This window comes from Mesoplodon densirostris, chromosome 18, assembly GCF_025265405.1.
Source record: "Mesoplodon densirostris isolate mMesDen1 chromosome 18, mMesDen1 primary haplotype, whole genome shotgun sequence".
Lineage (NCBI taxonomy): Eukaryota > Metazoa > Chordata > Mammalia > Artiodactyla > Ziphiidae > Mesoplodon > Mesoplodon densirostris.
In genome coordinates, this window is record NC_082678.1 from 24455992 (window position 1) to 24480770 (window position 24779).

Here is a 24779-nt window from a genome sequence, read left to right on the forward strand (position 1 = left end):
GTTTGTGTCCAGGTTCTGCGTCCGCCAGGGTCCAGGATGACAATCGGACACCAAGGCCAGCAGCACAGGCCGAGGATGGCATTTCTGCGGAAGGTGAGCGCGGTCCCATCACCTGGAACCGGGAGCGGCGCGGGGACCAACTCCGGGAAGTGCCGGCGGCGATGCGGGGAAGGGCGGGGGGACAGCCGCTTGATGTCATTAAGTGACTTATTTGCCTTGTGTTTCTGTCTGTCTGTCTTTTAAAGACTCCAATGATTAGGTTTTCTGTTACCTGTTTATAGTGGAGAATCTGCAGCCGAGGGCGACTGCCGGCTGGAGGCTGAAAACAACCTGTTACTTGGGAGAGCAGGCGCAGGAAGGCAGTTCAGCGAGGCTGGGTCAGAGTTGAGACAGTCTCCTGATACTATTAGAGGCTCCCAGATGTTAAATTAACATGTTTGCTGTTTTTCTGATTCAACACTGCAGTATTTTAAAGCGTGTGTGTGTGGTGAGTGTGTACACATAGACCGTGAAAACGGTGTGATTTGCAGGCTAAAGGGACACCCCACTTGCAGCGCCCCTAGATTCCTTATTCAAGTGTGTGTATTTGTGGATCTCAGGTCTCTCTGTGCGCAGCGGAAGTCAGGACCCTCCCCACGCAAAGGCGTTCTCAGAGCAAGTGGCTGGGCACAGGGGGTGTCCATACTGGGGACTTGTGCGGGGTGGAACGCACCTTGTGTGGTGAAGTATTTGGGGATGAAATGACTCATTTTGTTCTGGGCTTTTGAGATGATCAGTATCAGAAGAGGTCAGCAGAGGATTAGGTCCTGGGTCACTTGCCCGCCCTTCCTCCCATTTGCAGCCACTTTTCACAGGTGGTGTCCACCGTCTTAGGCTTGTCTTGAGTAGAATTAGCTGAATGCTTTGTGACAGTAAGAGCCCTGCCCTGAGCCCTTGGAGCTCAGCAGATTGGCATAGTCAGAACTGTCCTGATTTGTCTAAGACTTTCAACGCTAAAACCTGGACAGTCCTGGGCACACTGGGACAGTTGGTCACCCTCGGTCCACCTACTTCAATAAGCTTGTGCGTATTGCAGGTGGTAGAGGCGTGAGGCTATAAAACAGGGGTGGAGTGTTGTCTCGCTGGGAAAGAACCCTGAGAGCCTCTACTGCAGACACCACCTCCTAAAATCAGAGAAAACGGCCCAGACTGGATCTCTTGAGAGCCATCAGTCATCTTCCAGGATTTCCCAGGACCGCCTTCTTCTCCCAGACAGGGCAGCTCTGGCGCTGAGGCTCTGAGAGCAATTGTCTGGAGACATTCTGTTTGTTTTGAGCCTCAGACATTGTGTTTCATCATGACTGTGATGTGGTAGACATTCCTGTCTTTACCTGGGCCTTCTGACTGGTGTCTTGGTCTCCAGCCCATCCTCCTCCACCCCAGCCTCTTTTCCACCCCAGCCTCCTGTCTTCCACCACTGCCTCCTCTTTTCCACCCCAGCCTCCCATCCTCCACCCCAGCCTCCTGTCCTCCACCCCTGCCTCCTCTTTTCCACCCCAGCCTCCTCTTTTCCACCCCAGCCTCCTGTCTTCCACCCCACCTGCCGGCCTCCACAATACCATTCATCGGCATGTTGGGTTTCTTTCCCAAACCGACACGGATCCCCTCACCCTGAAACCCTCCGCTGGTTTCCCCTGTGCACAGGGTGACGTCCAGCCTTCCCAGCCCAGCCACTGAGGATCCCTGCTCCCACCCACCCCTCCGGCTTGACCTTCCGCCGGCCTCCCACACCTGCCCTGCAGGGACACAGAACAGAGCAGCCCCCCTCACTCAGGGGGGTCTGGCCTCAACGACCTCCTTGTCTTTCCAGGAACCCTGTGCCCTTCAAGCCTCAGATTCCTCCACTGGGAAAGCCCTTCTTCCCCAGCTCACCGGCCGAGCCCCCATTCCCCCCACTCCCAGGCCCCGCTCGGGGGCCCTTCCCCTGTGATGGCCGGCTCTCCCCACCCCCTCTGCCCTGCAGACCCTGCCCGCACCTCAGCGCTGCTCTTTCCCTTTGCCTTGTTAGATAGGGGGAGACCCCCGTCTGTCTGTGTCTTCCGAGGTCCTCGGTCAGATCACAGAGCAGGTCCCAAGAGCCTGTGCCAGGGGCCCTCAACCCTGAAGCAGCTGAACGAGGTGCCCAGCCTTTGGAGAGGGACACAGACCTAAGGAATGTGGACTTGGGTGCAACTGTCACCCACCACTCAATGGATATTTTTGAAGTAGGCTGTGTCCCCAGTGGGGCCCTTACATGCGTGTTCTCATCTCTTCCATGAGACAGAGTTATCATCACCATTTTACAGAGCAGGAAGCTCAGAGAGATGACGTCACTCACCCCAGTCGTAGCTGCTAAGTGGTGGAACCAGGAAAAATACAGGTTGTCGCCAAACGTGATCCAGTGCTGTGAGCTTTCCTGTGATGTTGGGGGCAGGAGAGGCCGTGGGAAGGCCTGACCGAAGGTGCCTGGGGGACGCGGAGCTGAGAACTGAAGGATAAAGGGGGGTTCTAGGCAGAGAGAAAGAAGGCTGTTCCAGGCAGAGGAACGGCGTGTGCTAAGTGCATGTGCGTGCGTGTGTGTGTGTGGGATGCCACCCAGTGGACCGCCTCCCGTGGCCCCCGTGAGCTCCTGTCCTAGTGCTGGCCCGTCCCCCCTCCATCCCCCACTCCCCCGTGATGTCCAGATCTCCATACCAGCCTGGAGCAGCAGTTGCTGCCCTTGGGATGCACCTCACGTCTGACTGTCTCGGTGCCTCATGGAGAAGCCTCGACTGCTTTGCTTTCCTTTGTGGCATCTGGCATCTCCTTTTGCTGTGGGGCAAGGGGGTGCGGAAACAAAAGTGAGGAGACCCGGGCAGAGCACGGGATCTTTCGCTTGTATCATTCTTTCATTCAACACGTGCACAGAATAGTGCGCGTTTGTGCTGGGCGCTGTGCCTGAAGCTGGGAACACTGTGGGATTAGGACACGGCCCCTTCCTCCTGGAGCTTAGGGTCTAATAGAGAAGGACCGCTGTATAAGTAAGAAGAATGTTCTGTAGGTCATGGGAGACGTCGTTAGAGGAGATGCACGTATATAAAACACAGAGCAGGGGCTTCCCTGGTGGCGCAGTGGTTGAGAGTCCGCCTGCCGATGCAGGGGACGCGGGTTCATGCCCCGGTCCGGGAAGATCCCACATGCCGCAGAGTGGCTGGGCCCGTAAGCCATGGCCGCTGAGCCTGCGCGTCCGGAGCCTGTGCTCCGCAGCGGGAGAGGCCACAACAGTGAGAGGCCCGCATACCGCAAAAACAAAAAAACAAACAAAAAAACCCCCAAAAAAACACAGAGCAGGGAGTGGTCAATGCCATCTAGGGTGGGGACCAGCAGCTTTCACAGGGGGGCTTGTAACTGAGTAGAGGTGTGTAAATTTAGTAGGTGTTTTTTTTTTGCCAGGAGGATGGGAAGATGAGTGGCATTTGGGGGAATGCAAAGCTTGACAGTGTGGAATAGCGCTGTGCCATGGGAGAGTCTTCAGGGGTTGGTGTAGCTGGCTGGGGGGCAGGGCTGGGCAGGAAGTTGGTGATGGAAAGGCTGGTAGTGAAGGAGGCTCCAGAACTGGGGGCTTCGCACGTCCAGCCGGGGGGGTCTGATGCTTTCTGTGTTCGCTGAGAAGCCATTTGACGTTTTAAAATCGGGGACGAATAAAACGAGTTGGTTCCCATGTTAGAAAGATGATTCTGATTAGAGGGTAGGAGTGCTTCTCTACCCTGGCTGCACTTTAAAAAACATTGTTATCAGGTCACCATCCTTAGAGTTTCTGATTTACTTAGGAGAAAATTAAGTAGTCAAGTCAGATGGAGTCCAAACATTGGGTTTTTAAATATATATATTTATTTATTTATTTGACCACACTGGGTCTTAGTTGCGGCATGCAGGCTCTAGTTCCCTGACCAGGGATCGAACCCCCTGCATTGGGAGTGTGGAGTCTTAACCACTGGGCCACCAGGGAAGTCCCAAAACATTGGTGTTTTCAAAGAAAAGCTTCCCACGGACTTCCCTGGCGGTCCAGTAGCTAAGACTCCGCACTTCCACTGCAGGGGGCAAAGTTTCCATCCCTGGTCAGTGAACTAAGATCCTGCGTGCTGTGCGGTGCGACCAAAAAACAAACAAACAAAATATGTATATGTATATGTATACGTATAAAATCAAATACAGAAAAGCTTCCCAGGTGATTTGAATGCACAGCCCAGAGGAAAGCCCCAGGACATTTGGTGACATCTGGAGACATTTGGGGGTGTCCCAGCTGGGGAGGGGCCTGCCCCTGGCAGCTGGAGGGAAGAGGCAGGAACGCTGCTAGACACCTACGGTGCACGGTGCACGGGACAGCCGGCCCCAAATGTCAACAGCACCACCACTGGAGGGCGCCCTGGAGGCGGGGGACCTGCCAGGCCCAAGGCAGAGGCCGGGAGGGCCGAGCCTGATGGTCCAGGAGGGAGGAGAGACATGCCACAGAGGCCTGTTAGGAGACAGGTCAGAAACAAAAGCAGTCTGCAGAAGCTGGCCGGGGTCGTGGGGGATGCTTCCTGGGCTTCTGGCTGGGGTGGCCTAAGCACCGATCAGAGCGTGTGTGGTGCCCGCGAGGGTCCAAGAGGCTTCGGGGTGAGATGGCCCAGGGGTCCGCTGGCCTCTGGGTGGACAGGCCCCTTAGCGGGAGCCCCTTCTGTTTGCCAGACAACCCCGTGGTTCCAGGTCACTTGCTCCCTCTCTGTACAGAAAAGTACTGATTATTATCATCCCCCCGGGGAACCTTCTCCGGCTCAGAGGAAAATCCCAGCCCGAGATCTTGCACAGGCAGTGACAGCGAGGGGCAGCGTGGGCGTGGAAGGTGGGATGTCGAGGCCTTCGGAGCCGGCGTTCCTGTTCCTTGGTGACGCGCCTGCAGTCACGCGGAGCACGTGGCATCCGACACCCCCATCCCGCCCCCAGCTCGGGGTCACCCGGGGCTCAGCACCACCCGGTTACCCCACCGTCCTCGTGCGGCCCAGGATCGCGGGGAGCTGAGTGTGGGAGACGGGAGGGGGCCTGACGTTTGGGGCAGGGGTGGCCGTGCCTCCCTGTTTCTGGGGGACGCCCACCAGGCACGAGGACGAGGGCGTGAGGGTGGGCAGCAGTTGGGAGCAGAAAGGCAAGGGCTTCTCACCCTCTGGGGACCTGGGGACACAACGCGGATTGTCCCCTGTCTGTGGGGGGCAGAGGGGCTCTTCTGCTGGAAGCAGAGCTGGAGCCCAGAGCCTGTATGACTGGGCTGGGGCCACCACGGCCGAGCACCGCCGGGCCCAGGCAAGGTGTGCGCGGCGTGCCTTCCGGCGGCCCCTCTCCGTGGCCTGCAGACACCGTCTTCTCCGCGTGTCCCCACCTGCTCACCCCCCCGTGGCGTCTGTGTCCTCACCTCCTGTTCTTCAAAGGACGCCAGTCACACTGTCACAGGGCCGCCCTGGTGACCTCCTTTTAACTCAGTTACCTTGTCAAGGACCCTCTCTCCCAATCCAGTCACATTCTGAGGTCCTGGGGGTTAGGTAGGACCCCAACCTATGAATGTGAGGGGTGGGCGCCATCCAGCCCGTAACAGAGACTCTCAGAGACGGGACCGGCGGCCAGAGTCCTACGGTTTCCTTGTTGGGTGCCTGGGGAGACCCCTCAGAGGAACTGATACAGGGAAAGTTCTGGGGACAATGGATCCAAAGCCCAATGGGCCGAACTCCCTCAAACTGTTCTCGAGGCCCCTGTGATGTTCCCTGCTGCCCCCAGCCCTTCTCTTCTGTGAGGGCGACACACCTGCCAGAAAGAAATCTGACTCCCCTCATTGGGTTTTTAAAATAACTCTCATTATTCCTCCTCTGAAGGTTATTTTCAAACTCTTTATAACTAGATTTTTTTTTTCTAATGCAGAGAGAAGGAATCAAATCCCCTGACTTTCTGTCGGAGAAGCTCAGGTTTCTAACTCATAACGAGGGTTTCTCTTTCTTCTCCAATATATGGGCGCCCTGACGCCATGAAATGCTGCTGTTTCAGCTGATAAAAGTTTTGGAGCAAATGTGGACTTTCCTCTGGCAGTTACCCTGGGAAAGGGGGGGCCTGGGCTCCCGCGTCAGAATGGCGGGCACTTCTTGGAGGAGCAGGTGAATCCGAGGCTCACGGTCAGCCCAGAATTCCAGAAGAGCATAACGGGATAGGATGTGTATAAGAAAGAATGTCTGTATGTGTGTAACTGAGTCACTTTGCTGTACAGGAGAGACCGGCACAACACTGCAAATCAACTGTGCTTCAGTTAGAAAAAACAACTCCAGAAAAGGGGGCCCCTGCCGCCCGTGGCCCCTCGGTCCCCGCCCGCGTCTGGGGGAAGCAGCCGCCCTCTGGCCACCTCCTGGGGTGTCCCCGTTCCCCCTTCTCCGCTGGGAGCCGCTCGGTGCCCCCGTGGCCCGAGATGCCCCCAGGCCTCGACCTTGCAGGAGGCCAAGCACTGCAGCTCCGAGTGGAGTGGAAACGCATCATTTCCGTTCCAGAAGGATCCCGCGAGCTGAGAGCGTGTCTGTGCGGACGAGCTCGCGGTGGGTCTTGCACCAGGAGCCCCTGGCGCCCCTGGGCCCCGGCCGGTCCCGCGGGCAGCTGAGGGGCCGGCGCTGGGCCCGGAGCGGCTGTGACCTTGCCCCTGATCTCGGCCGCTTCTCAGGATTGTGGTTCTGCTGCCGGTGCTGGTTTAGCAGCAGGTGGAAATAGGACAGCCCAGCCCTTGGTGCTGACCTAGGGCGTCGTGCGTTCCCCGCCCTCCCGCCCTGGGGACGTGGGGGGCCTGCCAGCCTCCAGGGTGGTGGGTGGAGTGTCTCCAGTTCAGGGCTCCCTGCATGACCTTTCACCTCCAGCACAGCCTGGCCATCTCTCTCTCTCTCTCTCTCTCTCTCTCTTTTAAAAAAAAAATTCTGTTTTATTGTGGTGAGAACACATCACACAAGAAACTACCCTCCTACATTTTTTTAAGTGTATAATTCACAACGTTGTTAATTATAGAAACAATATTGCAGGGCAGGTTTCTAGAACTTACTTCATCTTCTTGACTGTAACCTCATGCCCAGTGATTGCATCTCCCCGTCTCCCCGTCTCCCCCTCCCCCAGGCCCTGGCAACTGCCCTACCACTGGTTCTGTGAATTAGCCGATTTTAGGTAGTGGAATCGTGCAGTCCTTCCGAGACTGGCTTATTCACTTAGCATAACGTCCTTCAGGTTCATCCAGGCTGTCGTAGATTCCAGAATTTCCTTCCTTTCTTTAGGGCTGAGTAATAATCCCTGGATGTGCCACATTTTCTTTACCTGTTCATCCACCAGTGGACACTCAGGTGGTTCCACATTTTGGCTGTTGACCATGGTGCTGCTGTGAACCTGGGAGTGTTCATATCTCTTCGAGATCCTGATTTTGATTCTTTTCGATAAATACCCAGAATTAGGATTGCTGGATCATCTGGTAGTTCTGTCGCTGACCAGGGTTCTTGGCCTCCTTGAGCAATAGAAATTCACTAGAGGCCAGACAAGAAATTCAGGCGAGGCTTTACTGGGGCCCCTGCTGCAGCAGGGGGGACCGAGAACAAGTAACAGGTCCCCTTGCTCGCTCGCTGAGGCAGGGAGCAGCTGGCTCCTTACATGGGGTGGGGTAGGGGTGCGTCCGGGGGTCGGGAAGGAGTGGTGGCTGACATGTTTTGCCCACCCCTTGGTGGTGTTGAGTGCAGGGGGTCTGACACATGGCAAACGTTATAATTAGCAGGTAGATTATTTCGTACGTTGGAAGGTGAGTGCTATAGGAGTGCCGGGGGCTGGAGGGAGTTCGAGGTTGCAGCACGAAGTAGGATGCAGCTGGGTGTGGCTCCTGAGCCTATTAGGGGAAGAGTCGGGGGGAAGTGATCCCAGCCATGTAGACCAGTAGGAGAACTTGGCCACTGAGTGAGTGGAATGGCCCTTGCGGGGTTTCAAGCGGAGGAGAGATACAGCCTAAAATAATTGAAAGTCTCGCATGGGCTGCCCTGCTGAGGACAGACGGAGGGGCGGAAGTGGGAGGGGTGGAAGCCCCATCATCTTGTGCCCGGACCATCGCAATAGTGTTGAACAGGCCCCTGCTTTTCTCTGTTGGGGCGGGTTTCTTCATGCTTCGATGCGCCTCTCTCAGGTGCGGGCCCGATGACACTGCTCTCCAGCCAGAGCTGCTGGGACAGAGCCCACCCTCTGTGGGGGGAGGGGGCATCCGAGGCCCCCTGAGACCTGGCCCCTCCCCTACCCCCGTCCCGCTCCCACCCTGGGCACTGTCGTTCTCCCGTGCCTTGTAGCTCTCTCACTTTCTATCCAACAAAACGCTTTTTTGCTAAGTCCCATCTTCTCCTAAAAGCCTCTGCAGCATCTCCTTGTCAGAATGAATCCGTCCGAGCTCTCACACCTGGGGAGGTGTTTGCGCCTCCGATGCGCGCGTTTAGTTCTGGTTGCCTGACAGCTGCGCACTGCCCATCTAGGCAGTGGGCTCCTGGTTATAAGTGCCCTGTGGTCCTTTTTGCTCCCTCGGTGCTGCCAGAAGGGCCTCACTCAGCCTTCGAGATGGTTCTGCTTAGCCAGCTTTGGCGGTTCTGTCTTGCAGATTGAAGCCCTCGTCAAGGACATGCAGGACCCAGAGATGGGGGTCAGAATGCAGAACCAGAAGGTCACGGTCATCAGCGTCCCTCACGCCATGACGGGTAATGTATCTTGTGATTTGGTCTTGGCCTGGAACAGACCGTACACAGAGGTTGGCACACTATAGCTCATGGGCCAAATGTGCCCCGGGTTCTGTATGTGTGAATAAAGTTTTATTGGAACAGATACACGTCCTCATTTATGTATTGTCTGTGGCTGCTTTTACTCTGCAATGGCAGAGTTAAATAGCTGTTCAGAGACCGTAACGTGGCCCACACAGCCAAATATACTTACTGCTTACTTGCCGATTCATGCACCACAGGCTCCTTCTGGGCAAGGAGTCAGAAAGGACAGAGAAAAGAATCCAGTAGGTCACCTTGTGAAGCCATTCCTCCTCCCCAGGAGGTCATTTAAAAAACCTTTACTGTTGTTTTTTATTTGATTGTCTTGTTTGATTTGTTTTAATAAAATCAAGTAGCAGAAAAAAATACTATTTGGCCAAAGGAAAAAAAACAAAAGAATTGGCCTTTGTTTTCTCCATCCTTCCCTGTCTTCTGATTAACATTCAGACCCTTCTTGACTCTCCCAAGGGCAGGGCACCTTAGTCTCCTTTCTCTGGGGGTGGGATAAAGGGCGTCATTTCAGGATATCGGCAGAAGGGGCTGGACCCCCAAATGAGAATGCATTTTGATCCGTGCGTTGCGTTTGTTTTGTGATTTTGGTTTTGCAGTAAAGAGTCCCTTTTCCACCGAGTCGTGCTGTTGGCAGAGGGGGGCAGCTTCTCAGAGCGCGTGCCTGGGACTCGCGCTGTGCTGAGTCCCCTGTGAGCCCTCACTCTTGACCCCATCCATGACCTGAGTATTTGTCACTCGAGGTACTGGGGTCTCTGCAGAGGCAAGCCGGCCGGAAGGAGGCACGTCCCAGCCAGCGCAGCGTCTCTTGGGTTCCCTGAGTGTGAGCGACAGGAGACCAGCTCTGGCTGGTGGGAGCAGTAGAGGAAGGGGTTGGCATGCGACAGGCTAGCTCACAGAAGAAAAGAAAACTCTAATGGTCTAGACTTGGGAAAGAATAGGGCCCAGAGGAGCCTGGGCGCCCCAAGACGTTGCAGGCTGTCTCTGACCCCTGACCCCACCCCCTCTCGGTTCCAGGTCGTCAGAATTCTGGTTGAATTCTCCACTGGATTGGGCAACCCTCGAGGGGAGAGATCTCGTCTAGCTCATCTGAGTAACCCCTACGCTTAGGGCAGCTGGGGGTCAGGGTGGAAGTTTAATAAAAATTTATCGAGTGCATGAATCCATCCTGGTCCCGAACTGTCCAAAGGGCGCTGGACGTTGAGTCAGGCACCCTGGGATTGAATCCTTTGGGTGCCTTTTCATTTTTTTTTTTTTTTTTTTTTTGCTGTAGTGAAGAAGTAGTGATCCCTGCCCCAGGAGATGCCCGCAGGAACCAGACAAGGCTCTAGTGTGCACATGGCCGGTGCTCAGTGATGCTCCACGGGGCCCATAGCTGGCAGTGTCCCGCACTGTGTCCCCCACGATGAGCGTAGGGAGAGATGTGACCCCCCCACCCCCAGCCCTTTCTTGCAGCCGGGGACACGGAGACGCAGAGTTCCAGCATCTTGTCCCCAGGTCACTAAACGCATCCAGGGCTGAGCGTGGGCTTGAGCCCGGCTACACCGCTCCAGCGTCCGTGCTCTCATCCCCCGTCCGGGTTTGCAAGCTGCTTTCCTTCCTGGCACATGGGGCCCCTGGTCCCAGCTGCAGTCGGAACCCAGGAGGAGCCCTGTCCTGCAGTATCGGCACTAATCAAAGCAAACTGGATCAGTGCCACCCGACTCCTCAGAGGGCAGGTGACTCAGGACTTAAGGGGACGACGTTGGCCCACGTGGGCTCTGAGCAGCCTGTGGTGCTGTCAGCACACATCACTTGGTGGACACAGTGGTGGGGGGGCCGTAATCTCATCCGATCTATTTCAGGAAGCGGTCAAGTGGATGAGAAAACCTTCAGCCCCTTGGTGGGGAGCGCTAACCTGTCTGCTCTCCGCCGGGGGCTCTCTTTCCTGGTCTGCACACCACCGTGTAGAGACTTGGGGTGGAAAGTCTAAAACACACAGTCCTGGGATTTTTACGTAGGGGTTTAGGTGAAGAATTTTGCTTTTGAATAAGCAAAGCGCTGACTAAAGCCAGGAGCCACAGGGGAGCCTCTGAAAGCCGTCGCGGTGGGCACGTGGGCGCGGAGAGCTGATAGCTGGATATCTGTGGCCCGGGGCGTGCGCAGGAGGGTCAGTTACAGGGGGTCCACCCTCAGCCACGCTGCGGGCAGCTCCTTCAGCCCAGAGAGTGGGGGAGGGGCCCTAAGCCCTCCCACCCCCCACCCCGCGGGCGTCAGAAGAAACGCCCCTCCGCCACCCCCAAGCAAGCGAGGAAGTGTCCTTTGCGACAGTCCAGCTACAAGGACACAGGCAGCGGGGTTTCAGACCCTGACCCTCCTCCTTGGTGTGTTTCGTGGGCCGGTTTCCACGCAGGCAGGGGACCCAGCTCGACCTCTGGAAAGCAGGCCGGGGTGGCTGGAAAATATAGTTGTTGGCATTTGCAAGATGACGTTGGAGTTGGGGTGCATCTTTCTCCCGAGATGATCCTGCCCGCCTCCTACGAGGAGTGTGTTCTCCCGATGGGGCCGGAGGGCCCGGGCCGAGGAGGAGGCCACAGCTTCCCTGGGGTCCTGCATCAGCTCTGGACTTAGTGGGACCTGGCTTGCCTTGGCCCTTAGGTCAATCTGAACACTTGTTGGTGGTGGAGGGGTGCACATCCCCTCCTGATCTTGTCCCCGTGTGCCTCCCCTGATTTCTTCCACGCCGGCCTGCAGTCTGCGTCGTTCCCAGGCCGGCCCCTCAGCCTCGCAGGGCCCAGGGCAAGAGGGCACACGGAGCCTGCGATCCATGGTCTGAAGTTGTAAATCAACCCACAAAGTGTTCCTAAAAAAGTGTCTCATCTTCCTGCTTTGACAAAAGCGTCTTTACAATGACCTGGAAAGCCAGGTTTGGATTTAGAATTCTCTGACCCCTCAGAGTTCTGCCTGGGAACTTGGGGGTGTGGGAGAACCAGACCTGCCCTTGGGGCACCCCTTTCCCCTCCCATTCCTGGCTCTGATTTACTCCCCTGGGTCCGGGCTCCATCCAGAGTTCCACGAACAGCTTGCTTTGGGTCTGGTGTTTTTTTTTTTTTTTTTCATTGTTAAGTCTTAGTCTGTTTACTTCCTGCTCGGTGAATGACAGTCCAGGCACCAATTATTGTAAGGAAAGAGAACAAGTATCACAAGAGAGGTGAAGCCCGAAGGGCGTAGCGGACGTTAGGCTGGCAATCTGGCCAGAGTCAGATCATGGACGGCCCTGAATTATGGGCCGCAGGGTTCGGACTGAACTTTGTTGGGGGAAGGAGGGGGCATCCCTGAAGCTTTTGAGCAGAAGAAGGATGAGATCACGTCTGAACAGGGAGGAGGCCAGCTGGGCAACCGTGTGGAGGAGGGCATGGAGGTCGGGGAGGCTCTGACGGTGGCCAAATGCTTCTGCTTTGCAGGGAGTGACGTTCTCCAGTGGATCGCCCAGCGGCTGTGGGTCTCCAGTCTGGGTGAGAGCTTGTCTTTTCCTCTGAGACCAAGGGTTGCCGTATGCGCGTCACCCTGGGAGCATCTCTGGAGGGTAGAAGCTAAACGGGGGGCTCAGCCCGCGTCTCTGAGGAATTGACATTTTAATTGGAGAGATGAGAACTTCATGGGTAATCAAGAAGGACTTCCTGGAGGGGGTGATGCATACGTACCCTTGGTCCCGAAACAAGTGATGCCTGTGAATCCTGGAGGGAAGAAGCTCAGAGGGTCTGTCTTCCCGGCGGGGAAATTAGCAAAGACGTAAACATGGAATGAACGAGGAATGGAGTGGTAACGGGAGATGGGGAGCAGTGACTTCAGCTGGGTGTGCAGGGCAGTGGACGGGTGGGGTACACCTGGTACATTCCTGGATTCCAAATTTTATCTGGGAGAGAGGCAGTGTAACCCACGGAGGGTTTTGCAGCGTGGCGGTGTGTACAGTCATCAGATTTAAGCTGGGATGTTAGGTAGAAGCCTGAAGGATGGATTGGAGCAGAAAGACTCGGGGACCTGACTTGCCACTAGCGAAAAGGCTGTTGGTACGAGGGTCTGGTCTCTGATAGAGGGAGGGATATATGAGGAGGGAGGGTGGGGAGGAAGCCTCCCCGCTCCTGGGAGGCTGAGCTGTGGGATAGGATGTGGGTTGGGTCGTTGGGCCTGCAGGATGGGAGGGCTGGGATTCTCTCTTGATAGTAGAAAGACACCTGCTCTCACTGGTGCCTCTGAGAATGAACCAGGACAGTTTTCCTTTAATCGGTGCAAATCCAGAACCAAGACTGTGTTTCTGAGCAGACTGGAGGGGGGTGGGAGTTGAAGGGACGTGGCGAGGAGCCGGGGATCTGGACCCAGGGTGCAGACAGAGCTGAGCTTGGGGTAGAAGTTGACCATAAACGCAGCCTCACCTTCCTGCCCCTCTCGGGATGAAGAGGTGTCTGTTGGTCAAGCAGAGACGTTCTCTCCCTGCTCCTCTGGACTTCTCCAGACCCAAAGGGCCCAGCGATGCTCCTCCAGGATTTCCCCACCTGTCACCCCAAACGCCTGCAGTGGATGACCTGTGGCACCGTCAACACTGGGGTCACTGACTGCCCTCCAGACTTACTGAGTTGTCATTCGGGGGTTGGGCTGGGGGACCCTCCTTTTAGCCTTGGCTACCCAGCTGATACCTGTCCACAGCTAAGTTCAGGAACCACTGTCCCCACTTCTTGGCTGAAGTGCTGTTAGGATGGGGGTACCTGCCCTGAGTTTGGGGTGCTCTGCGGGGGCGGGGCCGTGAGCTGCTGCCCTTGGCCCCCTGCTCTTAACTTCCTTGTCTCAACCGCTTCTCCCCAGAGGCACAGAACTTGGGCAACTTAATTGTCAAGTACGGCTACATTTACCCCCTGCAAGACCCCAAGAACCTCGTTCTCAAGGCTGACAGCAGCCTCTATCGATTTCAGGTGAGCCTTGGCCTTGACCTTGGGTGTTAACGGGGGTTAGTGTCATCTGAAAAGATGATTGGTTGGCTTCACATCCTCACAGATCTTTAGAAACAGTGGAGGGAGCTAAGGCAGCTTTATGTTTTAAGCTAGAGGGCTGGGGGCCAGGGGTTCACAGCCCAGTGTGTAAGCCTGGTTCCCTGGTTTCTCTTGTAGACACCGTATTTCTGGCCCACCCAGCAGTGGCCGGCTGAAGACACAGACTATGGTAAAACTCCGCCCCTCCTCCTGTGCCTTGGGGAGGGCTTACCATGCTGCTTATTTACTTGCTGTATTTTGGTGACATTTGTCTTGCTGTCATCACCACCTTTATGTCAGTTCTCCTCTGTATTAGGAGTGATTCCCAGGGGAGGGACTGGGTGTGCTGAGTGTTCTCTTCACTAAGCTGAGCACAGAAGTCTCACACAAAGAGGGGTTTTGAAATATGATGATGATGGAAAATGTCATTGTCTTCTTTTCCAGCCATCTACCTGGCCAAGAGAAATATCAAGAAGAAAGGGATTTTAGAAGAATATGAAAAGGTATAGAGATGCTTTCAAGTATAGGTTCTTATAATTGAGTGGAATATAGTCTTGAGCTGTTTTCCCCTGTTCCCCCCATTAATTGATTCATATGTACCCTCATCATCCATCCATCCCTCCATCCCTCATCCATCCATGTCTCATCCATCCATCCATCCCTCATCCATCCATCCCTCATCCATCCATTTCTCAACCACCCATCCATCCATCCATCCATCCATCCCTCATCCATCCATCCATCCATCCCTCATCCATCCATCCCTCATCCATCCATCCATCCCTCATCCATCCATCCATCCCTCATCCATCCATCCATCCCTCATCCATCCATCCATCCATCCATCCCTCTTCCATCCATGCCTCATCCATCCCTCCATCCCTCATCCATCCATCTGTCATCTGTCTGTTGATCCCTCATCCATCCATTCCTCATCCATCCATCCATCCATCCATCCCTCATCCATTCATCCCTCATCCATCCATCCCTCATCCATCCATCCATCCCTCATCCATCCATATATTTAGAAGCAGCCGGCTGAAGTAAATTCTCCTCCATGTTGAGGTTCAGTTTCTCCTGCTGTAACGTAAGCCCTTGCCTCAGTAACTACTGGGCACACAGTAGCTGCCACTTTCCTTCTGCTGTCCCAAAATAATAGGACTTAATTAATATGTGTGATAATGCATATTACAGTATGGACAAATTTAACTTGAGTTTGAGATGGGAAAACAAGAGTGCAGACTTTTGTTTTAGGCAGGATGAGTTATATTTCTCAAAGAACACACCCTAACCCTCAAAAGGCTAGATTTCTGGGCAGACAGCAACAATCTTGCTGTTTTTTTGCTTTTTACAGACATGTTTTCAGAAAGCCAGCATCACACCAATGTTAGGGCTTAGCTTTGTGGATTTGTTGTGCTCTGTTGTTGCATATTAAATTCCCATATTCTCCTCCACACTACCCCCCTCTTCCTTATCAGATTTGGGATACATTTATTAAAAAAAAAAAAAACCAAGCCAACTTGTGGCTTCTGTTGTGAAGGTTTGTCGAGAATTCGGTGCTACCCTTTGAATGACTGCCTTTGCACAGCTGGGCTGGGAGACCGTTTGGCTGGGTCTCGTCATTGACTTAAGGCTTCCTGCCCTCTGCACACAGCGTAGGTTGTGGGGCTCAGTGTTCTCATTTTGTTTTCCTCCTCTAGGAAAATTATAATTTCTTGAACAAAAAAATTAACTACAAGTGGGACTTTGTCATCATGCAGGCCAAAGAGCAGTACCGGTGAGTCAAAGGTCTTGTTGGTCCCCTGGTTGCCTTTCCTCCTCCCTTCCTTCTTTGTTTCTTTTTTAATAAAATAAACTTTTATTGGGTGTTTACGTGTTAAACAGTGGGTGAGGCATAGGGAAGGTAGAGGCATCGTCTAGGGAGCCCGGCAGACAAGCAGACAGGCCATGATGCCTCAGTGAGTTGAGAGCCCCATGTCGGGGTTTGGAGAAGGAGCTGCAGAAACAGCATTGAATCTGGAGGCTGCAGAGGGTGTATCCAGGTGAGGTATGGTGGTGGATGGAGAGGAGAGGAGAGGAGAGGAGAGGTGGGAGGGAGGGTGCTCTAAGCAGACATCCAGAGTCTGGGGGCATGGGAGTGCCCACCTGATGCCGTCCCTTGGAGCTGGCACAGAGAGTGCAAAGCCCCAAAGTGGCGGAAGTGAGGCTGGATGTGTTAGCAGGAGCAGATCGGGAGAAGGTTTTGTGCTCAGGGCCGTGGGGAGCCATGGAAGGATCTTTTTTTTTTTTTTTTTTGCGGTATGCGGGCCTCTCACTGTTGTGGCCTCCCCCGTTGCGGAGCACAGGCTCCGGACGCGCAGGCTCAGCGGCCATGGCTCACGGGCCCAGCCGCTCCGCGGCATATGGGATCCTCCCAGACCGGGGCACGAACCTGTATCCCCTGCATCGGCAGGCGGACTCTCAACCACTTGCGCCACCAGGGAAGCCCTATGGAAGGATCTTAAACGTGGGACAGCTGTCGTCAGAGTCACCTGTTAGAGCCCACTCACTGCTCGCCTTCATTTGCCCGTTCAAAACTGGACCTGAAGTTCCCCCTGGGGCCCCTGCCTTGTCTGTAAGGGCCAGCTGTACATGTTGGGGAGCGTGTATCAGTCAGGACGAGGTTAGGCTGTCGTAACAAACGTCACCCAGCAATCAGAGGCATGAAACCATAAGGCTCATTTCTTTCTTGTGTCACGTGTCCAGCGTGGGTCAGCTGGGGCCCTGACATGCTTGTAGCCACTCCGGGACTCACATCACTTCTGCTCACAATTCACTAGCCAAGGCAACTCATGTGGTTATGCCTGCTTCAAAGGAGGGTGCACGGGGTGTGCAGTCCTCTTGTGTGTCTGAGATGCAGGAGAGTCAGGAATATCTGGGGACCAATAGCAGTGACCACCAGAACCGTGACTCCAGCTGGCCCGGCCTCACTCACCCTGGCAGGTCCAGACCCCGGGAGGTCTAGAGTGGCTGGCACATGGTTGGGCTGGATGGTGGAGACCCCGTCCTCCTGAAGCAGCCCTGGAAGAAGAGTAGTGGTGGGTGAGTCAAGCTTCTCCAGAGAAACAGAATCTCTGTGTATTGATCTAGCTAGGGAGGAGGTGGAGGAGGGGAAGGAGTGGGGGGAGAGAGAGTAGAGAGATTGAGATTGAGATTTACTACAAGGAATTCGGTCACACAGTTATGGAGGCTGAGCCATCCCAGTACCTGCAGTCAGCCAGCTGGACCCCCAGGAGAGCTGATGTTTCAGCTGGAACCTGAAGGCAGGAAGAGACCGATGTCCCAGCTCGAGGCCACCAGGCAGGAGGCACTTCCTCTTATTTGCAGGAGGATCAACCTTTTTGTTCTATTCAGGTCTTCAACTAAAAGCACCCTCATCCGAAGACATCCTCACAGACACCCCCAGAATAATGTTGACCAATCACCTGGGCACCCCTGGGCCCATAAAATTAACCATACCCAGTGGTGAGCACTGTTACACAGGAGTGCCATCCGGGCAAAACAGGAATCCGGAAGGCAGGATGGCTCTATTGCTCACGTGGGGAAAATTTGTTCTCAGGCCTGAATTCATGCGGAGGGGCATTGTGGGGAGAGCTGGCCCTGCCCTTTCACCGTGAACGTGCCTCTGCCCGGGTGTTTTTAAGACAGAACGGCGGGGGGGCAGTTTGCTAATCTTCTGTCGCGTGCATTTGTGTGTGAGGCTCCACGGGGTGGGTTCCGTGCACTGTCTCGTCCCACGCTGGGGAGAGGAAATGCCTGGAGCAGTACTTCTTGTCGCCCCTCACATCTGCAACTGGGGAAACGGAGGCTTAGAGGGGTCAGAATACTTGGCCAAGGTCACTTGGTGAGGTCGTGGTCCAGCCTGGCCTAGTGTTACTCCCACTCAGTGGGCGGTTTTTAGTGCCTACTGGGTTCCAGCACTGGGCCAGGCCCCAGGGACACAGAGTTGACTGGGATGTGCCCCCGCCCCACCCCTGACCCCTCTCCATCTTCCTCTGCCTCTCTGCTCCAAGCGGGATGAGCCCATGACCCAGAGGACTGTGGAGCCCCGAGCTGCCTTGCAGCACAGGGGTACCCCCAGTGTCCCCCGCAAGCCCCACCACTCAGGCCTTGGCCCCAGCCTGGGTAAAGCTCTGAGCTGCCCACATCATGGGGCAGCCCCTTGGCCTTTCGCTTCTAGATGCCTTGGGATGAGCACTTCCTGAAAGCCACTCTGCTCCTGAGATGCTGGCTTTTCCCCATGGATTCTGTTGCTTCACTCAAAGACTGCCTCAGATTTCAGGTTTAGGGTCTGTGATGGTTAATTTTATGTGTCCACTTGGGTGGGCCACGGTGCCTAGAGAGTTGGTCCAATACCCATCTCAGATGTCACTGTGCAGGTGTTTTTTAGATGAGATTAGTATTGAATCAATAGACTTTAAGTAAAGCAGGTGACTCTCCCCAATGTGGGTCGACCTCATCCAGACAGTTGAAAGCGTTACAAGCCTGAGGTTCCCAGAGGAAGAAGCAATTCGGCCTCTAGACAGGCTTGGACTTGAGTTGCCGCATCAGCTCTTCCCTAAGTCCTCCAGCCTGCTGGCGTGTCCTGCAGAATTTGGACTTGCTAACCTCCTCAATCGTGTGAGGGAATTCCTTGAACTAAATTCTGTCTCTGTCTCTCTCTATGTATTCTCCTACTGCTTCTGTTTCTCTGGAGAAGCCTAACTAATTCAAGTACAAGATCTCACCACAAAATCAGGTTGGCTGTGTAGTCTGGCTCATGAGGCACCCATTTCGTTCCCCTGAGTCTCTGCACACAGACCTCTCTCCTGAATCCCAGACTCAGCATCTCAGCTATAAACTCGACATCTCACGTTGACGTCACACCTCAGCCTGACTTTGTCCACACTCGAATGCTTTCCCCTCGCTCCCCAAGCCTTCTCTCCCTTCAGCGTTACGCGTGTCCGTACAATGAACCCCCATTCACCTCTCCCCAACCCGTGTCCTGTGTTCAGTCATCCAGTCCCGCTGGTACTGCCTGGCAGCATCCCTTCTGCCACACCTGTCCCCTTCTGTCTGCTTCCATCACCCTGGAGCCAACCTCACTGTCAGCTGGGCCATGGCAGCATCCTCTGTTCCCACATGCCCCCAGTTTTGAAACACAAACAGGATCCTGTCCCACCCTTTCGAGAGAGAACCCTCAGTTCAAATGTCATGTGCTCAAAGAAGCTTTTATTTCTTTTTTTTTTGTTTAATTTTTTATTGGGGTATAGTTGGTACAATCTTTTGTTAGTTTTGGGTGTATAGCAAAGTGAATCAGTTAGACATAGACACATATACACTCTTTTTTAGGTTCTTTTCCCATTCAGGTCATTACAGAGTGCTGAGCAGAGTTCCCTGTGCTGTACAGTAGGGCTTTATTAGTTATCTAGTTTATATTACGGAAGTGTGTGTATATCAACCCCAATCAAATAAGCTTTTCTGATTAGCTGTTATTCTGCACATAATCATCCTGAAACTCCATGGCTCAGAGTGGCAACAGTATTTTATTATCTCTCAAGGGTTCTGTGGGTCTGGAGTTTGGGACGGCTGGGCTGGGCAGTTGTGGATCAGAGCCTCTCAAGTGCTTGCAGCCAGAGGGCTGGGAGGTCTGCCTTGGGCTTCCTCACAGCACCAGGCATATAACACTGCCTACAGGTGGTTGGAAGCCCCAAGGGCAAATACTTCACTGAGGAGGGTGGCACCTTCCCCACCTTCGATGGCCCAGCCTCAGAAATCACACAGTGCCATTTGTGATATACTCTGTTGGTCAACACAGCCACAAACCCCACCTGGTCTCAGTGGGGGAAGACATAGACCCACCTGGCAATGGAAGGAGGGTCACAGGACTGTAGACATAACTATTTAAAAAGTACCACACTGACCATCCCTGATTCTGCACTATAGGACACTGAATGTGTCCTCAGGGCTCACGACACAATTTGTAATTTTATATTTATTTCTTGACTATTTGTGGAATGTTTAGACCTAAAGGTACTCAAGGAAGGGCAGGAAATATGTCTGTGTTTCAGTCTGCTCAGGCTGCCGTATCAGAGTCTCATAGGCTGGGTGTCTTAAACAACAGACATATATTTTCTCACAGGTCTGGAGTGGGGGAAGTTCGAGATCAAGGTTCTGACAGGGTTTGGTTTCTGATGAGGACTGTCTTCTCAGCTTACAGACAGCTACCTTTTTGTTGTGCTCTCAAATGGAGGAGAGAGATGGACAGACAGAGAGACAGAGAGACTCTTCTGTTATCTCCTATTACCAGGGCACTAATCCTGTCTTAAGGGCCCCACTCTCATGACCTCATCTAATTACTTCTAAACCCTAATTCCTTCTTAAAGGCCCCATCTCCAGATACTGTCGCATTGGGAGTTAGGGCTTCAACGTATGAGTTTTGGGGGGACGCAAATGTTCAGTCCATTACAGTCTATTTGGTTCGCCCGAATTCTCCCAGTGTTTGCAACATAGTGGAGATCAGTAAATACATGATTGAATCAAAGTGTCATTGGCTAAGGGATACTGTTGCTATAAAGATCACAACATGACAAACTAAGATAATTCTTTGTTTACTGGTTCTCTTGAACGCCGTCCATCACCACTCTCCTCCAATAACCTCTGTCACACAAGAGCACAGAGCAAAGCCAGAAAGGGCATTGCAGTAAATTAGCGATCAACTCTATTGCCAAGGTGGTCCAGCATTATGGAAAGTCCACGGTGCCTCAGGCCATCTGCAGCCCATCTTCCTGAGGACACGGGGTAGTTAACTCGGTAGAAAATCCATTTCAGTTGGCAAGGGGGAAGTTGGAGTGACAGTGTTTATAGTTAATTTCCAGAGGAGGTTGCCAAGCACCCCTCCGGAAGGGCACTCTCCACCCACCTGGCTCTCTGGATATTATGTTACTCACAATACATGAGCTGGCACAGAAATCTGCCGACTCTGTCTCGAGGAGGGCGTGTGCGTCATCCTGCGTTGCCTGGGCATCACCGAGCAGAGCGCAGGTCGCCGTGGCAATGGTGCTGGACGGGGTATGGTAATGAGCACTCCCTCACCCCTGTCATTTCCTACCTGTAATGGGAAAGAGGGAGACTGAGAGACGAGAGGGAGCGTGAATAACCTTTCACGGTAATCAGCTGGGCTCAGAGACACCCTGACTTGGTGCGAACTCTTTGAAGTGACAGAGTGGAACTGATGGCTAGAGAGAAACCAGAACTCCCCAGGGCCCGTGTTTTCCCCATCCCAGGCTCTGGCATTGCTGTTGCCTCCTGACTCAGGTGTTGCTTATGTTGTTTATCAGAGCAGGGAAAGATCCGGAAGCCAGGTGGGCCCAGAATGTCATCCACGCTCACTCCAGTGGAGACGCTGGTGGAGATGGTCTGATCCTCGGGCTGGTCATGGTGGCACGATCGCATCATCCACTGGTGCTCTCAGGGGGAGCTGGACTCCGGGACCAGATCCCTGGTTCAGGTCCCACCTCTGCCCCTTGGTGACAGCACGGCCCTCAGTGGGACATTCAACCTCTCTTTGCTTCAGCCCCTGAACTGCAAATTGAGAATTGCTCACTGGGAGGGTTCGAGTTAATATGTATAAAAGTATTTAGCAGGGTATTTAGCACATAAGTAGGATATTAATGTTCGCTATTTTCATGATTCTCATTATGGCAAAAGCACAGATTATTTGGACAGATTGGGAGAGTGGTCCGGAATGGGGTCCAGCAGGAAGAGGGTCCGTCAGTGAGCAAAAGATGCAAAACCTTACTGGCCTTTAACCTGGCTTTTGGCTTTTCAGGGCTGGAAAGGAAAGGAATAAAGCGGACAGGTACGCACTGGATTGCCAGGAGAAGGCGTATTGGCTGGTCCACCGATGCCCCGTGAGTGCCGTCCTCCCTGGTCTCACCCATCTCTTCTTGTGCCTGACCACTCCCAACCCCACTCCCAACCTTGCTCCCCATCCGCCTTTTGTGGCTCATCTCTGCCTGGAGCTAGAATTGAATCTGCAGGAGTTGCTGCTCACTGTGTTTTTTTTTTTTTTAAATGACATGTCAGTTTAATTAATTAATTAATTAATTTATTTATTTATTTTTGGCTGCGTTGGGTCTTCGTTTCTGTGCGAGGGCTTTCTCTAGTTGCAGCGAGCGGGGGCCACTCTTCATCGCGGTGCACGGGCCTCTCAGTGCCGCGGCCTCTCCCGTTGTGGAGCACAAGCTCCAGATGCGCAGGCTCAGCAGTTGTGGCTCACGGGCCCAGTCGCTCCGCGGCATGTGGGATCGTCCCAGACCAGGGCTCGAACCTGTGTCATGTGCACCGGCAGGCCGACTCTCAACCACTGCGCCACCAGGGAAGCCCGCTGCTCACTGTTGATTAACATCCAAGGGCCTCTGGCTGGAAGAGGAAATTCACCATCTGGATGGAGTCCACCCGTGGCCCATCCATTGCTGTTAGGACTGAGTGCATTTCCATAGTGGAGGGGCCTGAATAAGTCTGCCTTGTGTGAGTGAGGGCTAGGACTCGATGCCTTAGAAGAGAATGTAAGAAGGAAAAAGTAGGACACAGGCTCCACGGCAGGAAAAATCACACGTGTAGGGAACCGGAAGCCGGCCTCGCCACGGCCATGCCGTGTGTCTCTTGCTGCCCTCCTTTTCCTCTCTGGATCCGGTCCCCGGCAGAGATGGGGGCCAGGGGATAAACGTGTGCTCAGCCTCATGACTTAGAACACGTGGCGTCTCTGGCTTTGGGACGTTAGGTGGCCTAGAGGCACAAACTGGACATATGAGATGGGACTTGCAGCAGCTCATTACTTGGGAGGGAAGCCACATCCCCAGCGCGGAGAAGCAGGCTGTAACCGCCACCCACCGCGGGGGCCTCTGCCACCTCGGTTCCCTCCCGCGTCAGACCCGTGTGCTGCCTACCGGGCACTGGAGGTGGGAGAAGTGGAAGGAATTCTGCAAAGTGGAGCATTCGGAACACACGTTCCTCATCTTCCTCCTTTAGTTGTCTTGCCTGACCGGGGAACCAAGTTCTCAGAACCAGAGAGTGAACTGCGTCCCTCACGGGGCCAAAGCTTCTGGAGTTTTGAACTTGGAGCCCATCACATTTGGGCTGTTTTGCTACTATTCTTTCTTCATTCAAGACAGGCAGCCCATAAGGTGTTCCAGCTGCGAGGGCATTGGTTTGGATGCCTTGTTGCCGAGGTTAAGGCCCTGGGGTTGAGGCGTGTTTGGTTTTGCTTTGTTTCAGGGCACCTCCTCCAGTTAGACCACTTGGCCGATGCCCGACCCAGGTCCCTGGGGGCCTGAGCGGAAGGCTGCTTGACCGAGCACAGGGTCCTGGAGGTCAGAGCCCACACCCGCCGTCCCGCTGGTAGCGCAGGAGTGAGATCTTTGTGTGAGAGGGAGGCAGGTCTTGCTCAGCCCATATTGTCATCTGATCCTGAAGCCGGGGGGGTGGGGGGACCCTTGGTGAGGGGAATGGCGAATGGTGGATAAGCCTCTCAGGTGGTAAGAGGCGCCGGTGCCCTGTGGCACCCATGACCGAGGCGGTCCTGCTCCTTGTAGGGTGGAAAACGGCCTCCGTATCACCTGTGGAGGCTCCGTGCTGTGGGACCCCCGTGTGCCTGCATCCCTTGCCAGGCGACAGAGTGTGACTGCACGCGAGCTGCCCTGGGACCCTCCCCTCCCCTCTGTCCCTGCAGCCAGGAGGTCTGTAGGGACACGACGAGAAGCAGATTATCCGCGTTGTTCCCAGGCCTCCTGGGGCAGCTCTCGGCCCCGACGCCGGGCAGGTGGCCGAGTGGCTCTTCCCTGTGTGATACAGAAGCACAGACGTTCAACAGTGTGTCCCTGACAGTGGCTTCTACCACCACCTCCCGCACGGTCCCCACTTCCCCCACCTCCATCACCTGCGTTGTCCTGGTCACCGTCACCGCAGACCTGAGTGGAGAACTTACGGTGCCCCGGGCTGTGCACCAAGCATCGTTCTGCACGCGCTTCCTTGTTCCGCCTCTGCGGCCCTCCCTGAGAGGCTACGTAACTAGTCCCGTTTTGCTGATGAGGAAGCAGAGGCCCAGGGCTGCTGCTGACTTGCCAGTGACAGCCAGTGAGTGAGCACCGGGGCACCTGGACCCACAGACTGCAGAGCCTTCCCTCCTGGTCTCCATGCTCCTTTGCCTCCGGTGACAGTGTCACGGGATGTTATTGTGTGTTTAAGGCCTTTAGTCACCTCCTTGGTCACTAGAGCATCACGTGGTCGCTGCCCCTCTCATGCACATGGTGCCGGGTTCAGAGGTGCCTGTCCCTCAGTGGTGGCACGGTGGTGGGGGGGCACGTGCAGAAGGAAGCCTGCTGTGCTTGGAGCAGACACGAAGCTCCCCGGACACAAGACCTCTCTCCCCGCCCCGGCCCACTCACTGCCGATCCCCTAGCCCAAAACTGGACCAGGAGTCGGGGCCGGGGCCGGGTGGCCCTGGCTTCTTCTCTCCCTGACTTTCGTAAAGCCTTCAGCCTCTCGGTGGCCCAAGAGCGTCAGGATGAGGGACGCGTCCTGTTTGAAGAGCATCCGGTTTGAAGTCTGTCTCGGCTGGAAACTGAGCAATCTGACTGACAACGCAGCAGCCCAGGCGCTTGGGGGCTGTCAGACCGTCAGGGGCCCCAGACACACTGTCAGCTGGGTGGGAAGGAGCCAGCCGGGCAGACAAAGCACTTGGCTGGGGGAGGTGACTGTAGCCAGCTGCCCTACTTACTGAGCAGATTCATCCCCTGTTCGTTTCTCTGTCCCTGGATCCACGAAACCTTCCTGGGGCCCCGAGTCTGCACCAGCCGGGGAGCCGGGCGCTGGGCGTGATGTAACAGCCGAAGGCCGCTGAGCACCTGCCACGTGCCTGGGT

General features: G+C 54.8%; 1 protein-coding gene across 1 annotated transcript in view; it reads left to right on the forward strand.

Annotated features, from left to right (window-relative positions):
* The window catches only part of RGS9 (regulator of G protein signaling 9), a 76999-nt gene that overhangs the window by 24764 nt on the left and 27456 nt on the right, over positions 1–24779 (forward strand). The window contains exons 2-8 of the mRNA XM_060081129.1: positions 8669–8765; positions 12278–12328; positions 13674–13780; positions 13976–14027; positions 14282–14340; positions 15538–15614; positions 21687–21768. Of these exons, the coding sequence (XP_059937112.1) occupies positions 8669–8765; positions 12278–12328; positions 13674–13780; positions 13976–14027; positions 14282–14340; positions 15538–15614; positions 21687–21768 (525 nt within the window). The remainder of the gene's footprint in view (positions 1–8668; positions 8766–12277; positions 12329–13673; positions 13781–13975; positions 14028–14281; positions 14341–15537; positions 15615–21686; positions 21769–24779) is intronic.